Raw genomic sequence first — 16,451 nt, 5'->3', positions numbered from 1 at the left:
CCATCCGAGGCATTAATTAAATGACAATCGGCAGATGGCGCTGTGGAGTCACGTGAGTTATTTGAGTCAAAGGACAGCGGTGCTGCTCTAAAGTAGTGCGTGTCTGCTGCGTGTGTTTTTAAGTGTACTTAATATCTAACATCTTTAGCTATATGTGTCGTACGCTCTTTTGGGTTAATGTTAATTTGAATGTTAATGTTAATTTCTAACTGACAGCAGTTGATCTTCGTCAGGTCCAGCGCGCAGAATCTAACGTAAACAAACCCAGTTTCGCCGTCGATGATTAGCTGTTTCCATCCACAAACTCGCCTGGAATCACCGTCAGCGGCTTTCACCAACCTGTCAAGTTTGTTGGAGTCAGCGGGAGATGATTTGGCCGTGTAGTCAGGCCTTGGATTAAAGTTGAAGTCGTTTAATTGAGTCTGTCCGAGTGTCAGATTCGTCGCGAGGCCTCATATCTGTGGATGAGGAAGTGAACGGACCGAGCTCACCCAGGTGATCAAATACTTTTTTATTTTTATCTGTTTTATTAGATAACTGCATAATAAAGGCTTTTTAATCACATAAGACTGTAAAACGCTCTCTGTTAGCTGTTGAAGCGCAAAGTGGCTCCTTAGCATCTTGGCGCAATGCTAATTTTGGCCTAGAGAGCTAAGCGGCTAACTGTGTGTTTATAAATATGATTTAGGGCTGTAGTTATATTTAACATTGTGTCTTGGTGCAGACGAGACGGAAATGAATACTAAATGCCATTGTGACCTTAGTACAACATTAGTATGTAATCGTATTTGGTTACTTTGACCTGCCATAGTTTGACAGTTGCTAGCAAGCTAATCAATTAGCTTGGGAATTAGCTTTGCGTGCCGTTAGAATGTATGGGTAACGTCACATTAATTGAAATATTTTCTGAAATCGTTCTTGTACAGTTTGTCATATTGTTTGTTATTTTGTCAGTTGTTATTATGTTTTACTTGAACTGCTATACATGGCCATGAATGGGGTAGATCCTTGTCTCGACTTACGACTTGTTCTGATAAGATATATTTCTGTAATTTGACATTTACTTATTTTAGATGTCATGATTTTTTTTTTGTGAGTTTAAATCAAATACTTATGTTTGTGTGTATCGGTCAAACTAGCTGCTGTTGTCATCTAGCGTCATTCAGTTCAGATTTTGACACATGCCTGCTGAAGACAGTACTGTAACTGGATCTTTTAAAGGAACAGTTCACCCAAAAATTACAATGTACTTAAATTTTTCTCACCCTCAGGCCATCCAATATGTACATGAGTTTATTTCTTCATAGGAACACATTTCATTTGGCGAAATTTAGCATTTCCTCACTAATGGATCCTCTGCAGTGAATGGGTGCCGTCATGTATTGTGAAGTGAATAAACAGATTCATCAACTCATTTTCAACTTAAAACTGCTGTGTCCAGCTAAAATACGAATCCTATATCCATAATATTGCTTTCACCTGTTACTCGTGGAAGTGTTACTATGGATTATAGACGCCACTATATTTTGTCCAGAAGTAACAATTTAATTTTAAAACGCCTTAATGACGGATTTGTTTCTTACAAACACACAGCTTTTCACTTCACAAGATGTTAATTGATGTAATAGAATCGTGTGGTTTGCTTGTCGATTATTGTGATTTCTTTATCAGCTGTTTGGACTTTCATTCTGATGGCACCCATTCATTGATCCATTGGTGAACAAGTGATATAATGCCAAATTTCTCCAAATCTGTCTCGATAAAGAAACAAACTCATCTACATCTTGGATGGCCTGAGGGTGAGTGCATTTTTCAGCAATTTTTTTTGGGTGACCTATTCCTTTAATGAGAGACTATGATTCTAATGTCATGTGATAATTCTGAGTAATTGTAAAAAAAAAAAAGAAAAGAAAAAAAAAAGTACTCATTGTAATCAAAGTATCGCTTTTGATTTCTCCTCTTTTCTACTACTTGTTTCACTTCTGTTTCAGTTTTTATAAACATTTCTTACGATGTGTAAGTTGTTGTTTTCAGCATGTGTGTTTGGTAGTGTTATTTCTTAGGTTTACTGATAAACTATACTGTTGTGATTTGTATTTATCTATTTTAATTTTAGTTAAATAATGTCTGAATAATTTAATTTGAATTATTTTAATACTTCAACAAGCTAAATGGAAATTATATATATATGTGTATGTATGTATAATATGTATATATGTTTTTTTTGGTGTTTGGCTTAGTGTTATGTTAGAATCATTATTATACTCATACCTTTTGTTCTTTAATATTTTTAATTGTTTTCAGCTTTATTGTTTTTCATTTAAATTGCTTCTGTTGTCCTCATTTGTGAGTCGTTTTGGATCAAAGTGTCTGCTAAATGACTAAATAATAATAATAATTATAGTTCTAATTCCATATCCAACAGCATTGCTTTCTGATGTGCTGCTATATGAAGATTAACAGTTTTTTTGATGTTCTGCGGTAACAGAACAATTTAGTGCCAGCGATTTCACTAATAGATTGTTAATGGGTTATTGTCACTTACCACAAATATTTTATGTTGATCTCATTAATAAATAATGGTATTATTTATGTAATAAAACTATTGTTTTCTTGTACAGGAGAAAGGATCCCATTTCATGGGAGAATCCTCTTTCCTTTACTCCTGGGTGAACCGGTGATCTGTCAAAATGGGTATGTGCTCAGTTTTTAAAAATTTGTCAAAATACAGCAAGAATTTTTAGTAGTACAAAGGATGTAATCTGTGTTTATAATGAGAATTCATAATTATAATAAAAATACCTTGTAGATGAGCAGGAGGCCCTGAATTCCATCATGCAAGACCTGGTGGTGCTGCATCGATCCAGTCGACCATCTGGTCTGCCTGACCTGGGCAAACCCAAGGCCTCCTCTCCTAAGAACCAGGTCTGCATTAACTCTTTCGTTATTCACATCAGCACCAGCTACTTGGTGTTTTTTCTTCTTCATTGTTTTTAAGAAACTCAGACTATACTTGTTATCTTAATGTAGAATAAAACGTATTATGACAAATGGGCATTATAATTTATATTACTGCATTTATCTGTCTCTTGAACACATACAAAGTATACTGTATACTGTAAAAATGACCACAGTTAAAGAAGGGTGATGACAGTGACATCGTTTAACTGTACAGAAGTCTTCATACTAGAGGGTTATGAAGTTCAAAATGTCTTGATATTTGTCAGTGTTTATGTACCAATTTTTAGTCTGAGGAACACTAAACAGCATAAGTTGATCCAAAATGTGCAATGTAAAATACAGAATCATTCTGGTGAAATTCCAACTTTTCTGCAACTCAACATGTATTCTTTTTGTTTTTTACATTTTTGTTTGAATTATTGCATATTTATAAGTTTACCTACAAGTATTAATATAAATAGCATGTATAGTAATGAAAAGCAATATATTTCTAAATATATTTAGCAAAAACATTTTAATACCATAGAGACTTCAATGATCATCAGAGATGCTGCATTCGTTGAATACACGCATTGAAATAGACAGTTTGAACTAATTAATGGAAATTACCTACCTTTATGCCCCTTTTTAATAACACAGGCGCATTAAAAAGTGCACTAAAATCTTTGCAGTATCGCTATCAATGCTTATTTTCTGTTATACACAAAATATCATTGGGAATCTACATTTATATTGAATATTGTCTGTTTCCCAGTGTTGTTTCACACTGTTGTGAATAAGAAACAGTATGCATTGATAGATGGGTAAAACTGTGTTTTCTTGTCCACAGAATGATGTAAGGGTGAAGTTTGAGTACAGAGGAGAGAAGAGGTAATGACCACAATTCCTGCTTCTGCTCTACATCACTTCCTATTTTTAGCACTTCCCTCTAGAGGTTTCTCTAAATTAAACCTGTCTGACAGAGCCCTGTAGACGCTGGTAATGGATTGTGTGTTAGCTAGTCCAAATCTGCGTTTTTATTCCCACTTTTATTCATTTTAAATAAGATGCTTTGGTCTAAGCCAAATTAACTAAGGGGCTCCTTATTAAGTTAAAATGTTAGTGGATTAGTGATGTAGTTTTGGGTTGTCTTGTGTTTGTGTGCCTCTGAGTGTGTGTCTTAATGTGTTTGTGTGTTTATGCAAAGACTAAGAAACGAACACTGCCAGAATAGATGCCACGCTGGAATATGAATGATTTTTATTTATTTATTTTTGTAATTTTGATATGATCACCAGTGTTGGGGGTAACACAACAGATTAATTTTCTCAAGTAACTAGTAAAGTAATGCATTACTTTTAATTTTACAATGAAATATCTGAGTTACTTTAAATGTAATGAGTAAATGTAATTTACTTTATTTTCCCATTTATTCACTGACACCTCTCCTGTGGCTGTGTTAAGAGAAATTGGGAGTGAGGTGCAGAGGCACTTTCATTAGCCTGAGCCTTATTAATTTCACTGTTGGTATCAAAGGGCCATTACAGTTGCCAAAAATCTAACTTTTGGGTTTTTTGTTATTAAAAACAAATAAACAAGCCCAGTCTGGGTGAAAAAAATAATGGAAAAGTAACAAAGGCTGCATTTACACTGCATGGTTCAAGTGACCCAATTCCGATTTTTTTCCTCCCATGTGGCACAGATCGGATATGGCCCACGACAGTGTAAGCAGGAAAAAATCACACGGATTCCGATATTTTCCAATCGGTTTCAGGCCTCATTCAAATGTGGAAATAAATCGGATATGTGCATTTGCGCCTGCCGTGTAAGCGGACAAATAGGATATTCCCTTGTAAATACAACATTTTCGTCATTGAAAAGTGAGTTTTTTTTTTTTTATTTATTTTTTTTTTTTTTTATATTCGCAGTGCAGACATACCTGTAACAAATGAAACATCTCTAGTTGAGTAGCAGAGTATTAATTTCGTTCGTTTGTGTTAAAAGGCGATCTGACGCTGAAATGTTTCTTTTGAAATTACGCTAAGTGCTCGTCGCTGCTGTTGTCTGACGACAGCTCGTGCACAGACGAGCGCTTCAGTCCCGTTCGTTCCATTGAAACCACAAAATAAAATGCACACAAACATGTCCCTGCCTTTGATATACAATCACTGATGAATGCATTTGGTTTTAATTGCTAAAAAAACACAGACGATGTGATGTGCTTAACAATATCTACCACTGAGTGTTATTCCACTCGCAAGCTTTCAGCGGAGCGAGTACATCACTGTCCTGAAGAATTTGCACTAGGCTATATAATTATTTTGATGTATAGGTGTAACTATTGCATTAAATACGTTTCTATATGAATTCCATGTCAAATAGAAACTCAGTGTACTATTAAAATTTATTTGTGATGTCATCTATGCTATTTGTGGCTTGTTTCACCAAGTGCAGTGTAAAATGCACACGTCGGATACAGGTCACTTTTAAAAGAAATCTAAGCACGTCGTCCAAAAAATCGGATATAGTCACAAAATCGGAATTGGTCATCAATACCTGCAGTGTAAATGCAGCCATAATATATTACTTTCCATTAAAAGTAACTATGTAATGCAATTAGTTAGTTTTTTATGGAGTAATGCAATATCACAATGCATTACTTTTAAAAGTGACTTTCCCCAACACTTTTGATCACTATAGCATAGAAGGCTTTAAAACAAACCTAATTATTAAAATTAGAGAATGCATTTAGATGAACCTTTTGCTTGATTTTGTCAAAGTAGCAGATGATGGTGTGGTTTATAATGTATTATGTGTTACTTAAGGATCCTGCAGTTCCCTCGACCTGTCAGTCTTGAGGATCTGAGCGCCAAAGCTAAAGTAGCATTTGGACAGAGCATGGACCTGCATTACACCAATAATGAGGTAAAAGATGCTACTACAGCTTTATCATATGTATGATGCATTTATTTGAATGTTTTCATAACAGAAAGCCTGTTTTCCTTTTCTCTGTCCTGTAGCTTGTGATTCCGTTGAGTACTCAGGATGATCTGGATAAAGCTGTGGAGCTTTTGGATCGATCAGTGCATATGAAGAGCCTAAAAATCCTGCTTGTGATCCCCTCCTGTACTCAGGTCGGTGGGCATTATAAACTACGTTTAGAGAAAAAGTGCTAGTCTGAGACCTGTAACCTAATCTAAAAGCTAAATGCATCAAATGTTCTTGTGCTTTCAGAACTCTGTCTCCAGTAAGGACCTGTTGCCAGCTCACGAGAACTTGGACAACACAGACTTCAGTGTTGCAGATAAAAAGAACATGCTGACACTCATAGGTGGGTTGCACTCAGTGGTTTTGAATTACATCCTTGACAGAAGTCAACATAAAATTGACCCCATTTACTTTTTTTAAGTGCACCCTCATTGTGCACAGTTCATTGATTATTTTTCTTCATTATCTTTTATCAAAATATAGTGATTTACTCTTCTTCTGAAATGACTTTCCATTTGGGTTGATGTGACAAATCACTTTTAGTTTTCAATCCTATACCTTCATCTACCTGACTTCATTCTGTTCAGATTATGAAAGTGCATAAGGAGCTTGTTGCTCTCTTGCTTCTTCTCCAGGTTCTCAGTCAACCGATCGTAGCTCTCCTCCTCCTGGCTATATTCCTGATGTTCTGCAGCAGGTGGCCAGAAACGGCTCTTTCACAAGCATCAACAGTGAGGGTGAATTCATACCAGAGAGCATGGACCAGGTACAAAATCTCACACATCTGGTTGAGCTGATGTGGGTTTACTAAGCAGTAGCATAACCAGCCAGTCCTGACGGCTCATTTATCTTTTCCTATTTTTCTCTATAGATGTTGGACCCTCTGTCTATGAGCAGTCCTGAGAATTCAGCGTCAGGCAGCTGTCCTTCACTGGACAGTCCACTTGATAGGTGAACAACTAACCCACACATACATGTAGCCACAATCAAACAATTACTGAAGATTGTGCCTTGTCCATAGACTTCCATTACAAATGCATTACTGAAAATGCAATCTGAACTTGTATCTACAGCATTCCTTTAGTATAGCGGTTCTCAATTCCAGTCCTCGCGTACCCCGCTCAGCATATTTTGCATGCCTTCTTTAACACACCTCATTCAGATCATCAGCTCGTTAGAAGTGAGCTCCATGCATGAGAACTGTGTTCCGATTGACACGGTCCCTACACAGTGTCCATTGCTCCCTACTCCCTGAGCAGGGGAAATCCGTTGAAGTTTACTTCACTTTGGAACATTCATTCACAGATTTGCATACAGACGAAACTTACTAGGGATGTGTGAAGTGTGACATAATATACATCTGTAAAGAAATACAATTTAAATTCACATCTCACACTCTTCATTGCCCTTTGAATGGAACATATACGTTCGCTTCGAACTGGAATCATGGTGGAATATCCGGTGATGTCCACTTTGCAGGGCACTTACAGTCGAATAGAACAATGTCTGAAGCGATAAGAGAAACATACAAAATGTGCAGAGCAGGGGTACGCGAGGACCGAAGGAATTGCTGCTTTAGTATGTCAGGAAAAGTATCAAGTAGAGATGCACCGATTGCAATCTTCTTGGCTGATTCCGATTTCCGTTTTATTTTTTATTTTTTGTAAGAGTGACCTGCCGATACCGATTTTCTTTCTAAGAACTATAATTGACAGCATATAAAAAATAAAAAAAAATTCAATGCAAAAATATTTGCATAATAAAAGAAATTATTGAACGTTACAGTTCCCCCGATCTGGACTAAGTTACAGATGTTCTCTCACATAAACAGCTATCAAAATAAAGTGCTCTGTGACTGGAAAGAGTTAGAAATAATTAATTGAAAATGAGTTGCTGTATATAACAAACAGATGATATTTCCCACTGTTTATAAATGGTAACTTTTTCCCTAACCTTATTAAATGTTACCTTTCACATCAAATTCTTACATTGTTTCAGTTAATTCAGTTAGAATAATGAGACTGTAGAGTTGTTGTCATTCAAATGAAATCAGTATCAACAAACTCCATCTTTCTACTGCAGGAAACGGAAGCTGCATCTGAAGTGGCATTAGATGTATTTACACAGACTGTTTGATGAAGCTGAGGTGCCATAAATGCATTTACACCGCAGAATTTCAAATGTATAAATAATTTTATAAGATTAATGTTTTAAATAATTTTTGAATATACAAAGAAGAAATTTGGAAAAATGCAATGATACTTTTAAATATGAGTCCAAACCATCAGTAGGAGGCAGCAAATGACTGTTTTAATGAGCGAGTCATTTAACCGATTCATTCAAATGGCTCATTCAATCACAATCGAGGCAAATGACTTTTCTTTATGAATGGGTTACTGAATCATTGACTCCCTCGATCGTTCAAAAACATGGATTCATTCAGTAACAAAACACTGTGTGCTGCTGGGAGACAGGGGCCAGTAGTATAAACCTAGCCTCTATGTTAAAAGTATGAGTTTGAGCAACTAGCAGTTAGCCAAAGGGCAATCAGTTTTATTTTTGGATTCAAATTAGATTAATCTATGCTTTTATGTTACTGAATTTTAAAAAAATATGACCAGTTTTGAAGAAAAAAATTAGAAGACTAACTTATAAGACTAGTCTAAACCTTTTATGCAACCGGCCCCAGTTCTGCTGTGGCTTTGATTAAAACGATTTTCTTCAGCAAAATTGAGCAAAAACAGTCCATATTGTGCCTAAAATGTAAGTCACTTAATTTTAACTTCTTGTTTATTGAACTACTATTGTATAAAATGAGTGTTACATTGCAATTGTGTTGATATTCGGGGAAACATCTTGGTCGTATAATGTTGCTTGCCTAAATCTTATCTTATAAATATATTTTTTGTATGCATCTAAAGCTTTTTTTGTGTTGCGCTCATTTGTTTTGATTTCTGCACAAATCTCTCTCTCTCACTCTCACTCAGTCAGGATGCGTAAGCCTCATCTGGCTTTACATTATCAGTCGCTGTTTACACTGAATGCATAAATTCAGAATCATTCTCGCATGAAAATGTTTGGTGGCCAAGTTTCAGTGCTTAGCTAGTTATTTTTGTTATAGAGGTTTTAATCAGGCTTCTTGTCTGGTTGTACTTGGACCAGTGTTAATCGAGTCCTGTGGTCCCCCCCCCCCCCCCCCCCCCAGTTTACTTTGGCCCTACACGTATTACAAATTGCAAACTTTGTGTCTTCTTCACTCATAGTGGAGAAGTGACATGTTTACATGCAGATGTAAGAGTAAGTGTGACGTCAAAATGGACCAGCTCAAATCGGCAGACTGACCGCAGACTCACTGGTCCAGGCCAATCATGTGGAAAATCGGCTGATTTCGGTCCCCGCCTGGTCAATCTGTGCATCTCTTGAATTAAGCAGCGCAATGGTTTTCAACATTAATAATGAGAAGAAATGATCCTTGAGCTACAAATCAGCATATTAGAATGATTTCTGAGGATCATGTGGCACTGAAGGCTGAAGCTTCAATTCAGCTTTGCGTCACAGGAATAAATTACATTTGAAAATATATTAAAATAGAAAAAGCATTATTTAAAATAATAATAATACTGTTTTTGTTTTTTGTTTTCAAATAAATGCTGCCTTGGTGAGCATGAGAGACTTTTTGAACAGTAATGTACAGTTCCTACATGTAGTTAAATTAAAATACTCAGTGATTTGTTTTTTTTTTTTGTTTTTTTTAAATGGATCTCTTACAGTGATACCTATCCTAAATCCCGTATGCCTCGAGCCCTGAGCTACCCTGACAACCATCAAGATTTCCCTGGTAAGCTGTTGCTGATCTTTCTGCTTTGATGTCACTTAAATACTAACGTTAGATTGCATTTCTAAGTCTATCTTGATTGTTTCTGCTCTGTTTCACAGAGTACGATATACCAGTGTTTGAAAAAACAGGGAAGGGAGGAACCTATCCTAGGCGATATCCCATCTCGATTGGTCTGCACGACTACAGCGATGGTGAGATTATGTTGGACCTTGGCCATAAACACAAGCTTTGGTAATTTTTCCAAAAAGCAAAATCAAGCTTGCATGCGCTGTTCCTAAATTGGATTATCTTTCTCTACTCAGGGCGAAAGACCTTTCCCAGGGCGCGGCGGACTCAGGCTCATGGTTTTCGTTCTCCAGTGAGTTTCAGTCCAACAGAGCAGCAGAGCCCCAGCACTAGCAGTGGAAGCAGCATCTTTACTCCTGAGTTAGAGGAACCGGGGCGCAGACGCCGTGGCAGCGACATAGAGCCCAGTTCTAACCCCACACTCTCAGTCATGGACATCAGCCCTCCAAGCCGCTGTGAGTGCATTTATGGTTTAGAAGAGAGCATCTTCTGTTTGTACCATTTTCCTTTGTACTAACAATGTTCCCATTGTGGCTGATCTAATGTTAACTTGGTGTTGACATGCAGATGAAACTTGTTATAGTTCTGATTTGTCAGATGTGACTCTACTAATTATAACTTGAGTTTGAGGTGTGCATTTGTAATTTGCTCAGCTGCAAATTTATGTTGTTTTCCAATAACCAAATATTTTAAGGGTATTTTATATACATTCCCTTTCAAAATACATTTATTCAGTAAGGATGCGTTAAATTGAGCAAAAGTAACAGTAAAGACATTTACCCCTGGTTTCACAGACAAGGCTTAAGTTAGTCCCAGACTACAATGCATATTTGAGCTGTCTCAACTGAAGATATCTTGCTCTGACATATCTAAAAATATGTCAGTGTCATTGTTCTGTGTCAAGATGCACGCCTGTGTTGTTTTCTTCTAAGGCATTTTTGTAAAAGTTGCTTAAATATCTTAATTTAACTAAGGCCTTGTTCTGGCTTAAACTAAGCCCCGTTTGTGTTACACAATTCTGTTGTTTTAAGCTTTCTAATCAATAAAAAAATTAAGCAGCATAACATTTTTAAATGGTATAATAAGAAATGTTAATTGAGCTCCATATCAGCATATTAGACTGATTTCTGAAGAGTCACGTGAGATCGAAGACTGGAGTAATGGCTCCAGTAATATCTTGGCCTAATTTTCTTCATCCAATCATAGTACTATCCTACACAATATCTTAACCTTCTAGAAATTGCTCTTTGTGAGTGCATTATCTATAAAACAATTTTTATAGTTTTTAATAAATTATAAATCCACTAAAACATGATGGCCTAGAGAAATCATTTAAATAAATTGGGCAAAAAAGCAGAGGGGAAACTCTGTATAGTGTGTGTGGTTCTCTGTGTAATTGTCACTTTCTTTCGTTTATAGCCCCTCGGGCTCCCACAAACTGGCGTCTAGGGAAGCTTTTGGGGCAAGGAGCATTCGGGCGAGTGTTTCTTTGCTATGACGCAGACACCGGCAGAGAACTGGCTGTTAAACAGGTGCAGTTTGACCCAGATAGCCCAGAAACCAGCAAGGTGAACATTGTTTTTCAGGCTTTGTACAGCGAAAAAGAGGTGTCTTGTGAATCTTTGCATTTATTGTGGTTTGTATGTGTGTTCAGGAGGTGAGTGCTCTGGAGTGTGAGATTCAGCTGCTGAAAAATCTATTCCATGAGCGTATTGTTCAATACTATGGCTGCTTGCGAGACACACACGAAAGAACTCTTTCCATTTTTATGGAGTACATGCCTGGGGTAAGTATGTGTTAATTCACTTGAACGCACGTTTTCTTGTATGCTTTCCGTGTTTCTAAAGTTTTTGCAGCACTTAAAAAAAAACCTGTGTTCTAAACTAATCATTTGTCTTTTTTTTTTAATTAAAATATCATTTATTACAAAAATACCTGAATGTGTATGTTTAAGTACATTTTTGTATGCGATTAGATTGATGTTAATCTTACAAACAGTAAATATACAAAACACACTAACAGTTCTTAGTTCTTTTCAAATCGGGACATGACTAAAAGGGTAACGCACGGTTCAGTAAGTGAGACATTAATTCAGTAACTGCCCTAATGGATTCACTTACTGTTCATTTACTGAATTTATATCCCTGTAAATGACTTGCAGTCAGGAAAGCTACTTCCAGTAAGGACTATGTAGATACTGTGTCTTTCTTTTGACATTTTGATTTTATGTTCTACAGGGCTCCATTAAAGACCAGCTGAAGTCTTATGGTGCTCTGACGGAGAACGTCACGCGTAAATATACACGGCAGATACTAGAAGGCGTGTGCTACCTACACAGTAACATGATCGTCCATAGAGATATCAAAGGTGAACCAACTGCATGCAATGTTGTCAGTTATGATGAACTGAATGTTTGTTTTTAATGTTTATTTATACACATATTGATGCAATACATGTAGCACTCAAACTTCTTTTGTAACTGATTGTCTAAATCTTCTAATGCTTCTGCATGTACATTAGCGAAATATTCACACTTTTAAAAATGAACTTTGGCAGAGTTCACTGTTTGTCTTTGAATGAAACTGAGTCTGTACTATTGTCGTTACATTTTATGCTTTATCATAGAACTATAATTTAACATATTCCTTCCCTCCATGATTTTTTTTTTTTCCCTGTTCTTTCATTCATACAGGTGCCAATATCCTTCGGGATTCTGCAGGTAACGTGAAGCTGGGCGACTTTGGAGCGAGTCGGCGGCTCCAGACCATCTGCCTGTCAGGAACGGGCATCAAGTCAGTGACAGGTACACCTTACTGGATGAGCCCTGAGGTTATCAGCGGAGAGGGGTACGGCAGGAAAGCTGATATCTGGTAAGCCCTTAAAGTCTGCATGAAATGTAAATTCACTTACATCTTTTTTGTAAATGCATGATTGCGAATGTTTTTACATCCTAATTTTTAATTAAAATGTCATAAGTTGATGACAAAATGACAGATTTATCTCTGGTGACTTCTCCAAACATTTAATCTACTTAAATCCATCCCTTACTTACAATTGACTGCATATTTATGTTCTTATCTGTCTGTATTCAATGAACAACCGATGGGTAGAACCAAGTTCCCACTGTACATTTTTTACGGTTTCAATAATCTGTTTAACTTGAATGTACATCACAACATGGAAGAAAAAGTTACCTCCATTTCATTGTGACTTTAAACCTTTTAAGCTGAAATTGTGATACTTGCGGGGCTCTACAATAAGGACCTCTGATGGCCCTGGGTCAGTGTAATAGACTCTGTCCAGTTTCTAGCATATTGTAAGAACACTGTGAGAAAAGATTGTGTGTATATGTTTTTGTGTGTCTCACTTCAACTATGATAATAATTCCTCCCTGATTCCAGGAGCATTGGCTGCACTGTGGTGGAGATGTTAACTCAGCGGCCGCCCTGGGCGGAGTACGAAGCAATGGCAGCCATTTTTAAAATCGCCACACAGCCCACCAACCCCACTCTGCCGCCTCACGTGTCGGATCACTGCCGCGATTTCCTTAAACGGATTTTTGTGGAAACTAAACAGCGTCCAGCTGCTGAGGACCTATTACGGCACACTTTCGTCCACTAGCCACTCCCCCTTCCTTCTCTGAACAATCAGAGACTTCCAAAAGTGTCTGTAGGACCATCCCCTTTTCAGACTTCTCCCAGCAGGCCTACGAGCCCCTACTCAGACCAGAGTGCATAGCAAAGAGGGCAGTGGCCTAATTTCACACATCTGCTGGAGCAGGATGGTGATTTGGAGCAGCTTGATTCCGTACGAAAACATTGCACCTTAATTTCACTCAGGGGTAAGTACCCCTAATGACTAAACGGATATCGGTACCCCCCCAAAAAACTTGAGGATGTTGTCTTTTAAATGCTTTCTTTTATTCATTTTTAATGTTTTGACATTCCCCATGATTGTGGAGAGCCTTTGCTCTGGGGAGTCCAGTTGGGTTCTGGATGCACTGGGTTAAATGCAGGAAGATCTTGGAATGTCAACCCCAGAACAAGGCAGGTACACCAATACGCTGCTAAAGGGTAAAAGGAAAAAATGAAACGGAATAGAATAGATGACCGGATGCATGGGACTCTCCAGCCCGGCTGTCATGGCTTCTAAAAGTTCTCATTTTCTTGCACAGTCCTAAACGTACATACCATAAAACACACACACACACATGAACTCTGATGGAAGATCTTACTGTAGAATATTTACTCACTATGCTGTACAAACGTTTGGTTTGCTGAACCCTCTCTCACCTTCTGATCTCAACCACATACCGGAGTGTATTCGCTCTTTCTAGCTCTAGAATTCGTCAGGATCTTGTACCCGTTTCTGCTTTGTTTCTGTTTTTACTGTGTGCCTTTTTACAGTCTCCTTCCTCTTTTTTTTATTTTTTTTTGTATTCTGCTTAAGTGTCCGATAATTTTTCTAGAATTTTATAGGTTTAATACACAGGTACTCAAGTCTTTCTGACTTTATCTGTACAGGAATTATTTAGGACAGTTCGGCTCTTCACACTGTTTCTAGATCAGCATAAACAGCCTCTGCCTTTTCCCCCTCTGGTCCCTCTGCTGGCAAACTGATCTCGGGTCAGGTTCACCTGTGCATTCTCTTAACACAGTGCCGTACACTTCAATCTGATCAGGTAGGCAGGTTGAATACACACTCACTCACCCAAGCGGGGAAAGAAAAAAAAAAACCCGGACCACACAGGCAGGGTTTAGTGCCTGGACATTTTACAGTTAGAGTCGCTCTGATTCCAGTATAAATCTCAAGAACATAGAAAGCTAAGAGTCCGAAATTTTCATATGCGTTTTTTTCGTATTCGTCATCGTTTTCAGTCAAAATGCTTGCTACGAATGCGAAAATGCAGAAAATCAAACCTGATCCAAATTTTTTTATGACGGACATATGTTTCGAAGGCAGTGTGTAAACATGATTGACACGACGCAAGGTCGTATTTATTTTTTAATGTGCGAAAATTTCGGATGAGAATTTCGGACTCAGTGTGCAAAGACCTGTAGAGTTGAATAGAGAAATGGATTGCTCTCAATATGAAAGTTGACACTGTAAGTGCACTTCTAGTGAAGACTACACAACCTGGATCCGTTGTGCTGATATTTTCAATACCAGATGTCTGATGTTCCAATTCATCAGAAGTCTTCTTCACTCTAATGTATTTCCGTATGTTTCAGAATATGCAGAATTTCACAAATCTTAACAATACTCAGCACTTGACAGTACTAACGGTTTGCCTATAAATTAACCTCGCTATCCCACGATGCCTTGGGACAGGACGTTTCACCCGTTCACACTCTTTGTCAAGCACTTGGTTACACACTTTCTGCTAGTGAACGCTTCTGAATATTTTAGTAAGCGGTCACGTTGCTGTTCAAGACTCATTCAGAAATCTCTCCTCCACTTAATGCTTTAATGCCTGCCTTCAGATGTAGGTGATAACGTACCTTTTGGGGTTACCCTCGTTCCTTCCTTAAACCATTAGGTTTGTTTTCTTCATTCTTTGTGTCACAATCTGCCATTCTTAATTAGAAAGCTATTTATTCTTCCCCTCTCATAATTATGAGAGTATGGTATTAATGAGTTAGCATATGCTTATGTTAATTTAATAATCGTAGAATGGAAACACAATAAAAATTTAAGCAGCGATTTCATATTGCATACTTATGGTGACCTGAGAATAAGAATAAGTGTCATACTTGTGGTCCGTTCACACAGGACACGTTCTTGTGTTCTCTCTCTGTGAATTTTTTTATTTTAATTTTTTGGGTCATGTGGGTCAATGACAGAATGCCATAATCATATTTTATATATATATATATAAAAAAAAGAGCATTTGGAGCATAATATCAAATATGTCAGGGTAATAACTTTCCTGATATCATAATAAAAAAAAAAAAGCATTTTTCTTAAAGAGAAAAAAAAAAAAAAAAGTAATTTGACTGAAGATGAAGATAAAACAATTGTTTAATTATTTATTATTAGTCTATTTTTATTTAAAACCTTTACCAAAACTGCTTTTTAATTTTTTAACTGTTGTTTGCTAAATCTAAAACTGTCAAGCTGATAGTCACAAGAAAAAAAAAACTTAAATCAGGAAATTATACACTCATACAGGGCCCCTGCAAACCCTAATTTCTTTCAAATTAAATCTATTTTTATGACTGGTTAGTTTAGGTTGTAAAATGTTATGCGGTGTTAGTACCCCCCCATAAATTATATTGAATTTAATTAATAAAAATTTAATAAATTCTAATTTTTTTTTACTTGAAGTATTTATAAAAAAAACCTAAAAAATTAAATGTACACTCAATTGTATTCAAGTAATATTATTGGTTGCACCATTTTGAAAGTCATTAAACATTAATATGAAACCAACATGAGAACAAAACATACTTAAGAATCACGAATGCTATTATATATCATTGACCCATGTATCCGCTGATCATTGTTAATTTTAAAACAATGAACACATCCATAAACATTGTTTTCAAATGTGATCAGTCTAGCTGTTTCAGTGCAAGAACTCGTCCTGTGTGAACGCTGTAACTAGCAATGTAAACTA

The 16,451-nt window shown here is 36.9% G+C and overlaps 1 protein-coding gene across 1 annotated transcript; it reads left to right on the top strand.

Annotated features, from left to right (window-relative positions):
• Positions 1-42: 42 nt before the first annotated feature.
• Positions 43-15,960, top strand: LOC306879173 (mitogen-activated protein kinase kinase kinase 2-like). Its single transcript, XM_079431973.1, has 17 exons — positions 43-495; positions 2,622-2,694; positions 2,810-2,925; positions 3,791-3,831; positions 5,766-5,865; positions 5,961-6,074; positions 6,175-6,271; positions 6,564-6,694; positions 6,800-6,879; positions 9,699-9,766; positions 9,865-9,957; positions 10,069-10,287; positions 11,252-11,400; positions 11,487-11,618; positions 12,070-12,199; positions 12,525-12,702; positions 13,234-15,960. The coding sequence occupies exons 2-17, from the start codon at positions 2,691-2,693 to the stop codon at positions 13,451-13,453; spliced, it is 1,872 nt and encodes a 623-aa protein (XP_079288099.1). The 5' UTR covers positions 43-495; positions 2,622-2,690; the 3' UTR covers positions 13,454-15,960.
• Positions 15,961-16,451: the final 491 nt, after the last annotated feature.

Source organism: Barbus barbus, assembly GCF_936440315.1.
Source record: "Barbus barbus genome assembly, chromosome: 13".
NCBI classification, from domain to species: Eukaryota; Metazoa; Chordata; class Actinopteri; order Cypriniformes; family Cyprinidae; genus Barbus; species Barbus barbus.
Note: the sequence above shows the minus strand (reverse complement) of the source record. Positions and strands in the feature narration are given on the sequence as shown.

Coding starts and splice junctions, on each gene's coding strand:
- LOC306879173 (XM_079431973.1), top strand. Junction 6,075..6,174: donor TGATCCCCTCCTGTACTCAG/GTCGGTGGGCAT, acceptor TTGTGCTTTCAG/AACTCTGTCTCCAGTAAGGA. Junction 6,272..6,563: donor GAACATGCTGACACTCATAG/GTGGGTTGCACT, acceptor CTTCTTCTCCAG/GTTCTCAGTCAACCGATCGT.